This window comes from Aedes albopictus, chromosome 1, assembly GCF_035046485.1.
Source record: "Aedes albopictus strain Foshan chromosome 1, AalbF5, whole genome shotgun sequence".
Classification (NCBI taxonomy): Eukaryota; Metazoa; Arthropoda; class Insecta; order Diptera; family Culicidae; genus Aedes; species Aedes albopictus.
This window is the reverse complement of record NC_085136.1, coordinates 111,077,471-111,092,870: the sequence shown is the minus strand read 5'-3', so window position 1 is coordinate 111,092,870 and position 15,400 is coordinate 111,077,471. Positions and strand designations below refer to the sequence as shown.

Sequence of the window (15,400 nt, the reverse complement as noted above, 5' to 3'; positions counted from 1 at the left end):
TTCCGGTAAAGATTGTCCCAACAGTGTATTTTTTTATGTTAAATAATGACGAGTGACGGTGCCTAATAAGGTAGAAAGACAGACCCAAGCATAACCCAGAGTGAACACATTATACATTTGCTGTATACAGCGGAAAACTAGCCGAAAATATAGTATTTGTATTTTATTTTATGCAAAATCTTATTATTCAAAATTATTAATATATTATTTAATGTATCATTATCATACGTTTAATGATACTTGAACAGCCCTGAATAATTGTATTTTTCCTGCCCTGATAATTTTATCATAACACGATGATTCCTTGTATAATAATCATTCCACCAATAAACATTGTATAATATGCACGATACCATGAATTGTATTTTTCTATGCGGGTAATGAGCTGAATTTTAGTATGGTGAGAAGGTCAATTCTCCGTTTCTGCAATGAAATGGCGCAAAAAGCGTGGGTATTATGATTCTTTGCCTAATTTTATGCTGTTTGAGCAAAACTTTGGGCAACAGTGTTGTTGTTTTCTCCGTTTCTTGCAACATAAACAACATAGTTATCCAAAGTTTTGCTCAAACAGCATCAAATAGTCCATTTTACGAGCCGATTTTATGAATGAATTTTGACAGGAGGTAGCGTCCAATAACCCGTGAAAACCAATATCATCATCAACATTCTTGTCATTTCGTAAAATGGCTCATTAGGCAAGGAATCATAATGCCCACGCTTTTTGCGCCATTTCATTGCAGAAACGGAGAATAGGAAGCAATCAGTGAAGTACTAGATTGAAAGTAGTGAGCTGGGTTTTTGTATGGTGAGATGATCAGTTCTCAATTTCTGCAATGAAATGGTGCAAACAACGTGGGTTATATGGTTTCTTGCCTAATTTGATGCTGTTTGAGCAAAAGTTTGGGTAACTGTGTTGTTGAAGTTGCAAGAAATAAATAATACAACAACACAGTTTCCCAAACTTTTGCTCAAACAGCATTAAATTAGGCAAGAAACCATATAACCCACGTTGTTTGCACCATTTCATTGCAGAAATGGAGAACTGATCATCTCACCATACAAAAATCCAGCTCACTACTTTCAATCTAGTACTTCACTGATTGCTTCCTATTGACCTTCTCACCATACTAAAATTCAGCTCATTACTACAAATCTAGTACTACACCGAACGTGCTCCATTCTTGAAAGATTTCCTCGAGAATCTACCCAAAATAATATTCAGGATTCCTCCCATCAAACTTCGGGTTTCAACCGCGACGACAATAAATACACAGATTTACTTAGATACATAGATTTTTTCCCGTTTTGGCCTACATACGTCGGTGATCATATATCAAAGATTTTCGCAATAAAAAAGATTTATAAGATTTTTGAAACAATGACACAATGACGTAAAGAAACAGTTTTTTTTTGTCAATGAGCCATTTTACGAAGTGACAACAATGTTGATGATGTTATTGATTTTCACGGGTTAGGACGCTACCTCCTGTCAAAATTTCATTCATAAAATCGGCTCGTAAAATGGACTATTGGGTTTTTAAATTTTGAAAATGGTGTTGATATTTTGATTTTTTACAAAAGAACACCTTTTTCCAGCCCACTTTTTTCCGATTTTTAGAACTTTATTTTTGTTTCAAATCAATTTCAAGGAGATTTTTTGAAATCTCCTTTTGACAACTGCAACCCATGGGCAACTCTTTCACAGCTCCGCTCAGAACAAAATGCGACGAGGTGATTCGACAAATCGCTCCCATACAAACTTCAAACTGATTTGTAATAGGTTCCCCGGCTCCAAAATTTATAAACCTTTTGATTTTCGGCTCAGTTTAACATGCAGATCAAACACCGCTAAAAACCCAATAGTATGGTAATCACGTTTAAATGTATGCGTGGCTTTTTTGTAGATGTAGTTGTGAAACTGCGAGGAAAACATTTGCACTCTTACCCCGGACGTTAGTTTTATAATTATTTAGCCGTTTTACCCAATTTGATTGGGTATTGCTTTTTTCACTGAAAATTTTCCTTACTTCGCTGAGCAACATGACGTTTCCTTCCAGCGAAGGCTTACGCGATACAGGAAATCACTGAATTTCACACTAACACAGCAGAAAATCTGTCAACAAGACCTCAATACACAAGCATTTTCAGCGAAAAGCTCTATTTGCGTGACAACAATCCACTCCCATGACTAACGGGCGACCGCCGTCAAATATCAGGATTGCCAACTGCCCGGCGACTGCTGTCAGTTTTCTTTGTCGCCGAATCTGGCGCTGGGTCTTCGGCGCGGAAACCCAAAGGTGGGAATAAAATTTTGGGGTTTGCGCGCAATAATATTTTCATATGCAATTTGAATAGCCTTTGAACTAGAGTGCATTTTTGTGTGAGGAAAAATAGAGCTTGCTGACGATTATTCACCTTTCTCTTTCAAACATGCAGGCGGAATAGGATTTGTTGTCATCATGAAAAGTTTCCCGATGAAAACAAATCCTATCCCGCCTGCATGCTTGAAAGAGAGAGGTGAATAAACGTCAGCAAGCTCTATTCGCGCTAGTGTTCGTGTGTTGAAATGTCACTTATCTCTACACTGAGCCAACTCTCCCGATCACAGTTATATGTCAGTCCTAATATTACTGCACTATTGGAACATCATATGAATCTAATCTTGGGTTGAAAATGGGATGTGAGAGTTATATGCGACGCATGTGGTATGACTCTCAGATCGCTATCATATTGTTATATGTCTTGCATTTTGCTTCTATCATGTGGGCTAGGTGCGCCAATGTATGTGCAACTCCAATAATATCCTTCACATTTTGAAAAAAAGTTTCCTTAGGCTGGAGCGGGAGTCGAACTCACAACGTCTGAATGACCGACGCCGCTAGCCGCACGACCACGATGCTCACTTACTGGAATTGCGAAATTATGCAAAACGTATTCCACTTTATCTGCCAATGTTGCTTTTCCACCCGGCCAGTTATATGCATAGCTAATGGCCCTTATTATGAGTATCACCTCACGGTGAAAATCGATCACGGTGACACATTGCGAATCCACGGTGAAAAAGTTGTGGGTTAATCAAATGGGAATCACTTTCACCGTCCTTATTACCGGTGTCACTTTTTTGTTTTCACCGTGAAGTGATACTCGTAATCAGGCCCAATGTATCGATCGTGTTATGTGCATATAACTCCGATATGCGCAAGTGTCATTGAGTTTTATTAGAAGGCTTTTCATTTGCAACTGTTTATGGTATGATACGTATAATGATTCATTGGAAGTGAACGTGTCAGACTAGGGGTACAATGTATGTGCACAGAGAACAGACATCCAGGCTAGAACAAATTTCATTCGGAAAGTTGTGTAAGGATTTGAATCTTTACTTGAGTAGAGTTGCAAACCAATACACGATGGCAACACTAACGCCACCAAACACCATATTGCCACAGTCAGTGGTGAATTGAAACATTTCAAGTGGTGAGTTAAATTAGTATGGGAAACTAACCGATTGCAGCGCCACGATGTTGCCACTTGTGTTGCCGATTTCAAATGGCCGTTAAATTCCTTACACAGTTTTGGAACTGGACTTGGATGTCTGTTCTCTGTGGTATGTGTATAGCACAGAGAACAGACATCCAAGTCCAGTTCCGAAACTGTGTAAGGAATTTAACGGCCATTTGAAATCGGCAACACAAGTGGCAATAGCGTGGCGCTGCAATCGGTTAATTTCCCATACTAATTTAATTCACCACTTGAAATGTTTCATTTCACCACTGACTGTGGCAATATGGTGTTTGGTGGCGTTAGTGTTGTCATCGTGTATTGGTTTGCAACCATACTCAAGTAAAGATTCAAATCCTTACACAACTTTCCGAATGAAATTTGTTCTAGCCTGGATGTCTGTTCTCTGTGTGTATAGTGTCTGATAAAATAAGCTCTTAGGGTCTGTGCCAATTGGCGATTTAAAATTAATTTTTACTTAAATTTGACAGTTAAATACTTAAACTTGACAGTTTTCCTAAGGAAATAATTATCGAACTGTCAAGTTTAAGTGAAAATTAATTTTAATTCGCCAATTGGGTTGTTTAGTGAATAAAATATTGCTTTTTTCTATAGCTCAATCGAAAGAGCTTATTTTTCTGAGTATAACGTGATTTTATTGGATTCCAATACCTTTGTTTTGATGGTTAAATTAACAAAACCGTTTTAATTTTCGTGGCTAGAATGACAGTTCAATCGATAAAGTGACAGTTCGACCCGAACAAAAAAAATTCCCCATACAAACTTTAAATGGATTTTAAAAATAGTTCCCGGACTCCAAAAAATATGAAATTTTGGATTTCGACTTATTTTTGGGCGGAGAATCCGATTATGAGATAATCCTGATACCCCTAAAGAACCCAATTGACACAGACCCTTAGAATTATTTCAGTGTATTCAACCAATTTTACTGGACTAATTTGTGGTGAATTTCAATGCTGTCACCATGATTTCGTGCTGCCTGTCTGTTTGACAGCGCACGCCCGAAAGGCTGTCGGTCCGTTTTTCACCACCGCCCAGAAAAGACGTCAGTGCTGCTCGCGTGCTTGTTTTTCTTTTCCTTCCCGTCCGTCGTCTGCTGGTGTGTTGTTCGCGTATTTCGGAACAGAGTGTGATTGCATTTTTCGCGAAAATCCCCGAAAAATTGGTTCCAGCTCATCCGGGTGGTATCTTGCTGCGTCGCTGAACATTCGGTGAGTACTTTCCGGCCAAGTTTCGTCGGATCGGTGCCGGATTTTACGGTGAAAAACGGGTTGCTAGGGCACGGCAAGGGCGCCCGTCATCGATCAATGCGGATTGTAAACAAAGTAAATACACACACAGACGTTCCGCGTACTGCGTGCTTTGCTGCGGCCCGCACTGACTGCGGTGATGGGATGGTGTTTCGTTCGTTCGTCGGGCGGTGGCGTGTTTTTGTTTGCAGTCAAGAGTCGCAGCAGAGCAGCCCGACTGCGCTGCGTTCCAATCCCTAACCTTTTTCTTGCTCTTTTGCTTGTGCAATTTTCACCATCAGCCAGCCAGCGAGCAGAGTCAAGCCTGCAGACAGGCCTATAAAGAGTGTTGTCAACTGAGGAAAAACGTGGTTCTTGTGTACAGTGTAGGGAAAAGTTTTATCGATTTCGACTGGATTCCCTGGAAAATAGGTAAGGCAACCTACTTCGTCGCTCGCTAATCTCATGGGGGTCTGGAAAATGGTGTGCTTTGGTCATCGCCTCCGGGTGTGGAACGGTACCAGCTGTCAAAGTGACCTCTGCGGAAGTGAAAAGTGTAAACAAAAGCTTTCGGGTGCAAGAGAGTAGTTTTCCGGGGTGCCTTTATTGGATTACCTACGCGATTGTTTATTGATTTATTGAAATTATTTTTCCTTTGGCTGCTGCACATCATTTGAATTGAAAAGTATTACGTGCGTAGAATCAGTATTTATTTTGGTCCACAAATGTTGGCAACATACAGTCTATTTTTAGATCAGGTGTAGGCAATGCCTACTAGGCACAATATAGTCGTCAAGACTTATCTTTCGAAATAAGTGAAAAAATAAACTAGTTTCATTATAAACAAGTTGCGAGCAAAACAAAAGTAAAAGTTCAACAGAAAATTATTTTTCTTGCGTCATTCTTGAAAAGGGAGCTCTCATTTCGTTATTATTTGCAGGCAGCGACGATGTGTTTGTTTAATAACATCTCATCGTCGCTCAGTAGATTATTTGTATAGTATTGTTCTGGTGCCCGCAATCAATGTGCCGAGTATAGTATAACTCGTTATCAGGTCACGCTAGACCATTCGGTTCGGTTTGGTGTGTGATATGTGCGCGGGTACTATAAATTTATTGTGTGCTCAGGCGGGCACATACCAATCATTGACGACTGCCAATCTGCAGCCAGCGTAAACTTGGCTTTACTCCCTTGAATGATTGTTCTCGTAGCGTACGAGATGGACGGAACGGGAGTAGTTATGCGTACTCTAGAGTGTACTATTAAGCCTCTTAAAAGAGCATAATCTCATTCATCATAGTTGGCTACGACCCATGTGATGGGAAGCCATACTTGTTTTGCACTCATTATCTCAGTGCTCAGTCACAGGTATGGAAAAGTATTTTCGGCAACAATATTGATTCTATATTTATCAATGTTGTTCCCTGCCTATCCCTTTATAACACATATTTTTGATTACTGAACTGTTAGTTTTGAATAACTATTTGGGTGCTGTTAGTAAAATTAACAAATTTGCAAATGTTTCAACGTAATTGAATTTTAGGCTAACATGTTTATTTTATATAAATAGAAGCTGGCTGTGTCTCAGTTGGGACGTTACGCTAAGAAAAAGAACTTCGTCATCGCACGCACATACACACAAGCTTGAGAATCTTTCCTAAGCGAAAAAAGTTCACACACCCGTGTGGATTACCAATTTTGGCTCATCCTTCAGGGAGTGACCGAGTTTCTGGTTTCCAGACTGCTCAAGCAGAGTATGCCTAGAATGTGGCGGGGTTCGAGTTGTGGGTTCTGTTGGTTCCCTATAAAAAGCCACACATCTGCAAGCAACTCCGCACAAGCGACCTGGTACCGCTTCCAAAGTGCCTTAGCCGAAACACCCAGAGTGCCAACCGACACATCAGGATCGATGCCAGTAACATCCCGATTATGGCATACTGGTCAACGCAAACGACAACGGACTACGGATCACGGATCGGATGATGACGATGGGCTGGCATTCGTGCCATTCTGCTCCCTGAGTATAGAAGGGTGACACCTACTTGAACCGGCGAGTGGGCTAATGATGCGTCTGCCTCCGTCTCGGTACAATCTTGGCAGGCCTCCTGATACGTTCTTCATCTGTCCATCAATTTTGATGGGTACTAGGCTCGGATGTAACATTCCCAACTTACGCTGATCTGGTTCTGGACAAGCATTCCATGAAGGTACGTGTTCATCCCTCGTTTGGCCTCCCTGATTCATAGACAACCAAGAGACCACGAAAGCAACTACGTACAGCAGATGGAGATAACGGCTCGGAGGAGGGACCCAACATCATGGAAGGAGAAAACGAAAATAATAGCGGAAAGGTGGCGAATCCGTTTGCCAGAGGAGGATTGATGAAGTATCCACCTCAGCAAACAGAAGAAGCAGAACAGCAACAGAAGCACGGTACACGAACATAACCACAGTGTACAACAGAAGCATTAGCAAAGGCAAGATAAAGCAGATGAACGCAGGCGAAAGACCGAAATCTGTTAAGAGAAGCGTCAAGAAGAAGGGTGAAGCAATTGTAATGAAGACCAACGAAGAAGGCTACCTTGAGGTTCTACGTACCTGAAGGACTTCGGTGCGGGCGTACAAAAACTCAGGCGTACACGGTCTGGAGAAATTATCTTCGAGCTGAAAAAGGACTCGAAAAACAGGAGCTCTTCGTATAAAGAGCTTACAGAGAAGGTCGTGGGAGACACTGCGAAGGTCCGAGCTGTGACGCCACAAGTGGCTCTTCAATGCGTCGACCTAGACGAGATCACTATGGCGGAAGAAGTAGAAACTGCAATAAACGAGCAGATGGAGATAGGAGACGTGGAAATGTCGGTCCGACTGCGGGACCATCCAAGACGCAGGTTGCGGTTATCAAGCTTCCGGTGGATGCTGCCAACAAGGCACTGCGAGTTGGCAAAGTGAAAGTTGGGTTTTTCGTTTACTTACTACATGTTTCTCAGATATGCTTCGGGTGCCATGAGTTAGGACAGCTGGCACGAAACTGCCAGGGACCGAATAGATCGAAACTGTGCAGGAGATGCGGAGATGATGGTCACAAAGCACAAGACTGTAAGAAGCCACCAAAGTGTACCATTTGTGAATGGAGGGGCGCAGATCACTGCACTGGTGGCCCAAAGTGTCTAGCGTTTAAACTTCAATCACTGTGATATCATGCAGCAATTACCGTGCAATTCACGAGGAAAGCAAAATATGACGTAGTGATCGCGGATCCGGATGAAAAGCACGAATTTGAGAGTTTGTGAACCTACCTATCTACCCTACCCATAGTGATCACCAAGCGATCTGATATCGTCTAGAGGAGAACGGGTACAGTCGGAGTTGCGTGTGAATATTTCCAAAGAGCGGAAGTGGAGGACAAATGCTTTCGATAAGGAGGTGTCCGCAGAGTCCGGATGAACTGGTTTCGGTTCTCGTTCGAGCTTGCGATGCAACTATGCCGAGAAAAATACAGCCGCGGCACGTCCGCCGTCCAATCTACTGGTGGAATGGAAGAATCGCCGAACTCCGTCGGAACTGTCGTCGAGCAAGGAAGAGAATGCAAAAGGCCCACACTGATGAGGAAAGGGAAGTGCGCAGACCTGTGTTTAGGGCGGCAGGAGCGGCCCTTTTGGTCGCCACTGATATTTGGTATAGAGGAATCCCGTAGCCACGAGCTCATCACGATAGCTAAAAGTTTAAAAGCCAAGAAGCGCCAGGACTAGATGGCACCTCCAACATGGTTCTGAAAACAGCAATCCAACAAAACCCGGATATGTTTCGAACTCCATTGCAGAAGTGTATCGACGACGGAAGCTTCCCCGATCGTTGGAAGCGGTAGAAATTGATTCTGCTTTCGAAGAAGTCGGGCAAGTCACCCGGAGATCCATCGGTGACTTCTGGAGAAGGTGATCTCCAACAGACTCGGGAATTACACAGAAGGTGAGAACGGACTATCGAGGATGCAGTTCGGGTTCCGAAGAAGTAGATCTACAGTTGACGCTATCCGGCTAGTTGTGCAAGCAGCCATGAAGCAAAAGATAAAAGGGAATCACTATTGTGCAGTCATTACTCTAGACGTGAAAAATGTATTCAACAGCGCTAGTTGGGAAGCAAAAGCTAGATCTCTACACCGAATCTGGGTTCCTAAGAATCTCTGCAGAATACTGAGGAGCTACTTTCAGAACCAGATAAACAGAAATCACACGACATGTCCGGCCTTTGAACAAGCGAGTGCACCAAGTCCCAGAGGAGGTAATTCAAATCAAGGTTGCGACCATTCATTTGCAAAGATTTACATTCATTTGCTATTATCTCAGTTCAGAAGCATGCTATCGAAAAACAATGTATGGATGAATTTAACCTTGTAGTTTTATCTGAAAGTTTACCGAATAACATTGGGGTCGCAAACGTATACCAAAATCGTGAGCGAGCTGTGAAGGCAACTCTCCACGCGGTGAATGTAAATTTCATTCACGCTGTGAAAAGTTGCCTTCACAGCTCGCTCACGACTTTGGTATGCGTGTGCGACCCCAATGTTATTCGGCAAACTTTCAGATAAAACTACAAGGTTAAATTCATCCATACATTGTTTTTCAATAGCATGCTTCTGAACTGAGATAATAGCAAATGAATGTAAATCTTTGCAAATGAATGGTCGCAACCTTGATTCAAATCAATGTCTATCTCTGTGATAGAATTCAACTGTTGCTGCAACAAGCCGTTGCAAAACTAAAGTGTGATGTTGCTCTTATTTCGATGCCATGCCAAATCCCCCAAAGAGGTGAAAACTGGACAGCAGGCTGGGCCAAGACCGTAGCAATGTGGACAGTAGTAAAATGCTCCGTGCGAAAAGGAGTACAGCGCAGATGCAGGTTTTGTGGTTGTTAAAATCATGGGAATATTGTTTGTAGTTGCAACGCACCCTCAAGACGAATGATAGAGCAGTTCAACCAGATTTTGGACAATGGACAGAGGAGTTAAGCTATCGAAGATCAGTTATCATAGCCGGCGAATTCAACGCTTGAGCGGTCGAGTGGGGTAGTCGACTAACAAACACAAGCCTACTTGAAGCTCTGGCAATATATAGGGTGGGGCGGGGCAAGATGGGTCGCGGGCAAGATGGGTCAGTGCCATTTTTGGGCGCATTATTCATGTTTTGATTATGGTAATAATTTTGTTAGATGACCAACATGAATATACAAAAGTTTAGGGCATTGATTGAAAAATTATTCACTCTCATTAGAAATAAAAAATAAAATGGTTTTTAGCCATTTTTCTTATGCGATACATTCCATATAATCTCCATATAAACGGCCGCGGGGCAAGATGGGTCACCTTCAATTTTGAACGTATTTTTGGAGCATTCAAATGTTATTTATTTTTTATTACAAGATTATCTCATAAATGACTTCAATCAAGCGGAATGAACGCTCAAAATTATAACATAAAATTATGATAATTTTTTTGTGAAAACATCGATTTTCAAGTCGTCTTAGGACCGCTCAAAACGTAAAGTTTTTTATATTCCAAATAAATTTATAAAATGTTTACTAGTAGCTCTTGTTTACTCAGTATGGATATGGAGCACATATGAATGCGGAACAAATCTTATATTTTGACGTTTTTCGTAGAGAAAATGTGAATTACTTAAAAGGTGACCCATCTTGCCCCGCACTTTTTTCACGGCGCAAAATCGATCACTTTTTAAAACTGCTTGTTTAACATCATTTGTATTTAATAAACTTTTTATCGACTTTTAGCATAGCTAACTAGTGTATTGAAGAATAGCGGACGAATACAAACTAATACAATTTGAATTTACAAAGTTATGGTGATCCATCCTTAGGTGACCCATCTTGCCCCGCCCCACCCTACATCATAGATGTAACTTTCTGCAACCCTGGTCTGTTAAGGTGAATCGGGACGCTGTGTTATTTTTCCTATCTTCCCTCTCTTTCTAACAATTTGCCTCGCGATTTTGAAGATGGTAATCTCGATTTCTATCGCACAGATGAGGCTGAAAAACAATCAGCATATGCACTGCAAGTGAGCATACACAATGATAGATTTTTGTTCCATTATATGAAGTAGAATCTGAGATTACCATCTTAGTAGCAACAGAGCAATGGCGGATATTTCCTCGACCGTCCCGTCCGCCCTTAAGAACTATAAATAAGTGCACAGTGCTTCCAAGCCAAAGCAATCAGGCTTAGCAAGAAAGCCTGTCTTGACGATCTTTGCGTAAAGTCAACGAGAATACATGGGGTAACGCGCACAAAGTAGCTATGTCTTAGATTAAAGGTCCTGCTGTAGGTACCGCCCTACAGGTAACCGGAGAAGATGAAAATGGCACCTGACACCGACCAGGATTTCCATAACGAATAAATCAGGGTAACTAACGAAGAGCTAATTGTGGTAGCGAAAAACTAGGCAACTGAAAAAGTTCCATGACCGATCGGAATTCCAAATGTCGCTCTAATTAAGTGATTCGTAAAAATCGTGATACCTTGTATAAAAAAAACAATGTTGAACCCTACAAATTCAATAGCGCTCCACGTTAGGCTCCAATGTAACAGAAAAGTAATGTAGAACCCTACAAATGGTCTATTGTATACTTCGTATTATGTCCCACGCTTACTACCGTGTGCGTGTGAAGCATAGTGTTCCCATGTTTTATGAGAATCACTATTGACATGGGACAACTATGCTGTACACGGCAGTTTTCCTGGGGATGAAAAGTCAATCGATTTAATTGGCCGCCCAATTTAGAAAATATTTCAATAACACATATATTACAAGACGAAGTCCATGCTTTCAAAGCCTCCTTATTAATTTTTATTTAATCTTCTATTCCACAGAATTTGATCCAGGTTGCACCCTGAATCATCATCGATCCGTTTCTACGTGACACCGCGTGTAATCGTTCTGCTAAATGCTCGGCCTCAGTAGCAACAGCCCCTAGCGACTACACTACAATGACCGACAACAACAATTTCCACCACCTGCCGCAGCACGTGTTGAAGCACGAGCCAATGCAGTCGTCGTCGTCGCCCCCGCCGCCTCCGCAGTCCTCCCAATTCCAGGTGTACTATCACCATCAGGCGGCTGCCCACGGCCAATCGCATGGCCCTCCAAAAGGTGGCGGCACATTGAAAATGGTCGAAACCGTCCCGGCAGACCTCTCGACGGCATCCGGGACCGGGTTGGACTACAGCACTCACCATCATCACCCGCAGCAGATCATCGAGTACGATCCGGTCAGTGATCCCAATCACCCGGTGAATGTGGTCATCGAGCACCAGCAGGTGGTGGAAACCCAGCCAACCATTGAGCAACAGGAACAGAGCGTGATAGAGGCCCTCTGCCAGCAGGCTCATCAGAATCGGTTACACCAGGAACAACAGTCGCAAATCGCCAAGGGCAAGCGGATGCGAATGGACAATGTCCAGCACGAGAATGGATCTGGCTATCCGAGCGAAGATGAGGATCATGATGATCCCAGGAGAAAACTGGTCATCCACCAGCAGGGCCCTGGCGGAGAATCCATCGAAGAGCAGGAGCAAAGTATTATCGAAGCGCTCTACCAGCAACAGCAGCAGAACCAGCTGCGAAAGCAGCTGATTCATCATCAGCAGCAGCACGATGGCCTTGGTGGTCATCAGCTGTCCTATCAGCAGAGACGCTCGCCAAGTCCGCCGTCCCGGTCGCGGTCCCTGTCGCCCTCCCAATCTCCGACCGTTTCCGGTACGACCGATTCGCTCAGTTCTCGCATCACACCCGCTTCTCAGCCCTCGGCGCCCCAACCGATCTCGTTGGCCAACATCAACCAGAGCAACTTTATCGCTCGGTTGATCAGCAAGGACAACATCCTGCTCATCTCGGAGGACCTGATCGAGATCGGGCGGAATTCATCGCGGGCGCAGGTGGATTTCCACGTGGGCCGCAACAGCTTTGTGTCGCGGAAGCATCTGCTGCTGCACCACGATCACACCGACGGGGAGTTCTATCTGTCGTGTTTGAGCAAAAATGGAGTCTTCGTTGATAACATTTTCCACCGGAAAGGAGCCGAGCCGTATCTGCTGCCCAGAGTGTAAGTTTATTTACGATTTTTTCATACCTGTTCCATTTCATTCTCAAATATTTTTAACTACGGTGTTGGTTCCCTTAGTAAGCATGTGGCTCCCATTTTCATCATACGAAAAACAAAGGATTGAAGGGCTGTTTGTTTTGTTTCTTATTTTTGTATTTTTTGTTGGAAGTGAGCACGCATAAAAACAAAAAGAACAGAATCAATCAGTGTCGTAATCGCTTGTTTTCGAATAGGATGAATATGAGAACGTGAGTTTACTGATGGCACTAGTACCCTACCTAAGATAGGGATCGATAGTTTTCTAGTCTATTCCAGTAGTGGTTGCTTCCCGCCAACTTCTGGACATTCGCCAAATCGATCTTGAACTGATCGACGGATCTCTTGCGAACACAATCTTTGCAGGGTTGCTTCCCGGCGTTCGTGAAACAAACCTTCTAAATGCTGGGTTTGCTGTATAGTGCTCGTGAATTTTTCGCTGGCATTTTTCACTGTGGATGGAAATTTATTCAGGAGTTCCTTCGGGAAGTTATCCAGGAGATCCTTCAGTGATTCCTCCTGGAGTTCCATCAGGGTTTCCTGCAGGAGTTTCATCGAAAATTTATCAAGGACTTCCATTGGCAATTCCTCCAGGAAATCCATCAGAAATCCCTTCAGAAAATTCATCAGAAGTCTTCCTTCGGGAATTTCCCTAGAAGTTTTATCAGGAATTCCTTCATGAGTACCATCGCGAATTTAAAGGAGTCCCTTCAGACATTTCTCCTGGAGCTCTAGCATGGATTCCTCCCGAAGTTCCATCGATAACTCTTGATTGATTGATTTGTCTTTATTAAAGAGACTTTCAGCCCTTGGCTGGTTCGTCTCTATCGGTAACTCTTCAAGAAGCTCCATCGACGATTCCTCTACGAGTTCCGTCAGAAATTTTTCCAGTTGTGCCATCAGACATTCCTACAGGAGTTCCATCGGCAATCTAAAACTTCTTTCGGGATTTTCTTCAGGAGTTCCATCGGAAACTCTTGGAGGAATTCCTGATAGAATAAATTCTGAATTCTGGAAATAATCCAAATCAAGTTCTGGGAGGATTCCAAAAACAAACTCCTTGAGTAATTCCCAAAGGAGCTCTTGGAGAAGTTTCCGAGGGAACTGCTGACTCCCAAAGCAACAATGCAAGGATACCTGAAATCCTGAAAGGATTCCAGAAAGAATTTCCTCAAAGCAGTTTTGGAAGAATATCGCCAAGACAGTACTGCAAGAAATTGCGAAGAAACTTAACAAGAAGATTTTCTTAAAGAATTCGTGGAGGAATTCCCTTGGGAGCTGGGGGACGAATTCTCAAAATTACTCCTGGAGGAATTCTCAAAGGAACTCATGAAGAAATGCCCAAAAGAACTTTTTGGGGAGAGTTCGAATAAAAGAATTCCAGAAGAAACTTTTCTTGAAATTTTCGATGGAATTACTTGAGGAATCTCCAATTTCCGAATGAAATACCTCAGGCAATCCCGAAAGAATTCTTAAAGGAAGGACTCTTGGAAAATAAAAATTGACGGAACTCTTATATATGATTTCCTAAAAATATCCCGGAAGAAATCCTGAAAGGGATCGGATTCCCCAAAGATTTTCTGGACACATTCCTTCGTGAGACTATTGCAAGAATTCTTGACGAATATCCGGAGGTATTCCGTAAAGAATTCTTGCAGAAATTGCCAAAGGAGCACCTGGAGAAAAAAAACTTGTGGAGAGCCCAAATAAACTCATAAGAACTCAAGAACTCCCGATTTCTAAACAATAGGGATTCCTAGAGCGATGCCCAAAAGAATTTCTAGGGAAATTCCCAAAAAAAACTATTGTAAATATTATCAAGAATTTTCTGGAACAATGCATCGGGTTTCTGATCAATTCCTGAGGAAAATCCTTGAAGATTTCCTTAAGTCCTGGAGGAATGCCCAAAGAAAGTCCTATGGGATTTCCCGCAGAAATTTTTGGGAAGAAAGCGATTTATAAGCACACTTCTGAGGGAATTCCTGAAAGAAGTCCTGGAGAAATCCCAAATAAAACTCTGAATGAATTCCCGGACAAACTTTTGGAAAAACTTAGACCTTAGACGGAATTTCCGCAGGAATTCATAGAGGAAATCCTGCAGAGATTCAAGAAGGCACTCCGACGAAAATCCTTGGGATATTCACGAATCTGTTTCCCTGATTTTTTTTTCGCTACTTTTAAAATCGCTACTTCAGTTTCTGACCACATGCTAGAGAGCATCAGAAAAAGGTAGTGGAGAGCACGAATATGCTGGAAGTGTTGTCCAGTATTAGGAAAGAAGCTCATCCATCTACTGTGGCACACATTCACAAAGCTTTAGGAAAAAAACTAGTTACCGCCAACAACGTATCCCATAGGAGAGCTACTGGTAAGCCCGATCAACGCCCTTGAATGCCCTAGCAGCAATATCATGTACAGATCCAATCGGGATGCGACACGAGTATGTGACAGCTAGAAATCCTCTACATAGAGATGAGCGGAAGTTACATATGTCGATTCG

The 15,400-nt window shown here is 42.5% G+C and overlaps 1 protein-coding gene across 2 annotated transcripts; it reads left to right on the top strand.

The window, feature by feature from the left end:
* Positions 1-4,565: 4,565 nt before the first annotated feature.
* LOC134283977 (vacuolar protein-sorting-associated protein 36-like) lies at positions 4,566-12,891 on the top strand. 2 transcript variants are annotated; one of them, XM_062845181.1, is made up of 2 exons: positions 4,566-4,730; positions 11,633-12,891. In XM_062845181.1, exon 2 carries the CDS (start codon positions 11,750-11,752, stop codon positions 12,866-12,868), a length of 1,119 nt encoding a protein of 372 aa, XP_062701165.1. In that variant the 5' UTR covers positions 4,566-4,730; positions 11,633-11,749; the 3' UTR covers positions 12,869-12,891. The 2 variants fall into 2 exon arrangements, with proteins under 2 accessions (XP_062701165.1, XP_062701166.1); XM_062845182.1 differs by lacking the exon at positions 4,566-4,730 and adding an exon at positions 4,792-5,180.
* Positions 12,892-15,400: the final 2,509 nt, after the last annotated feature.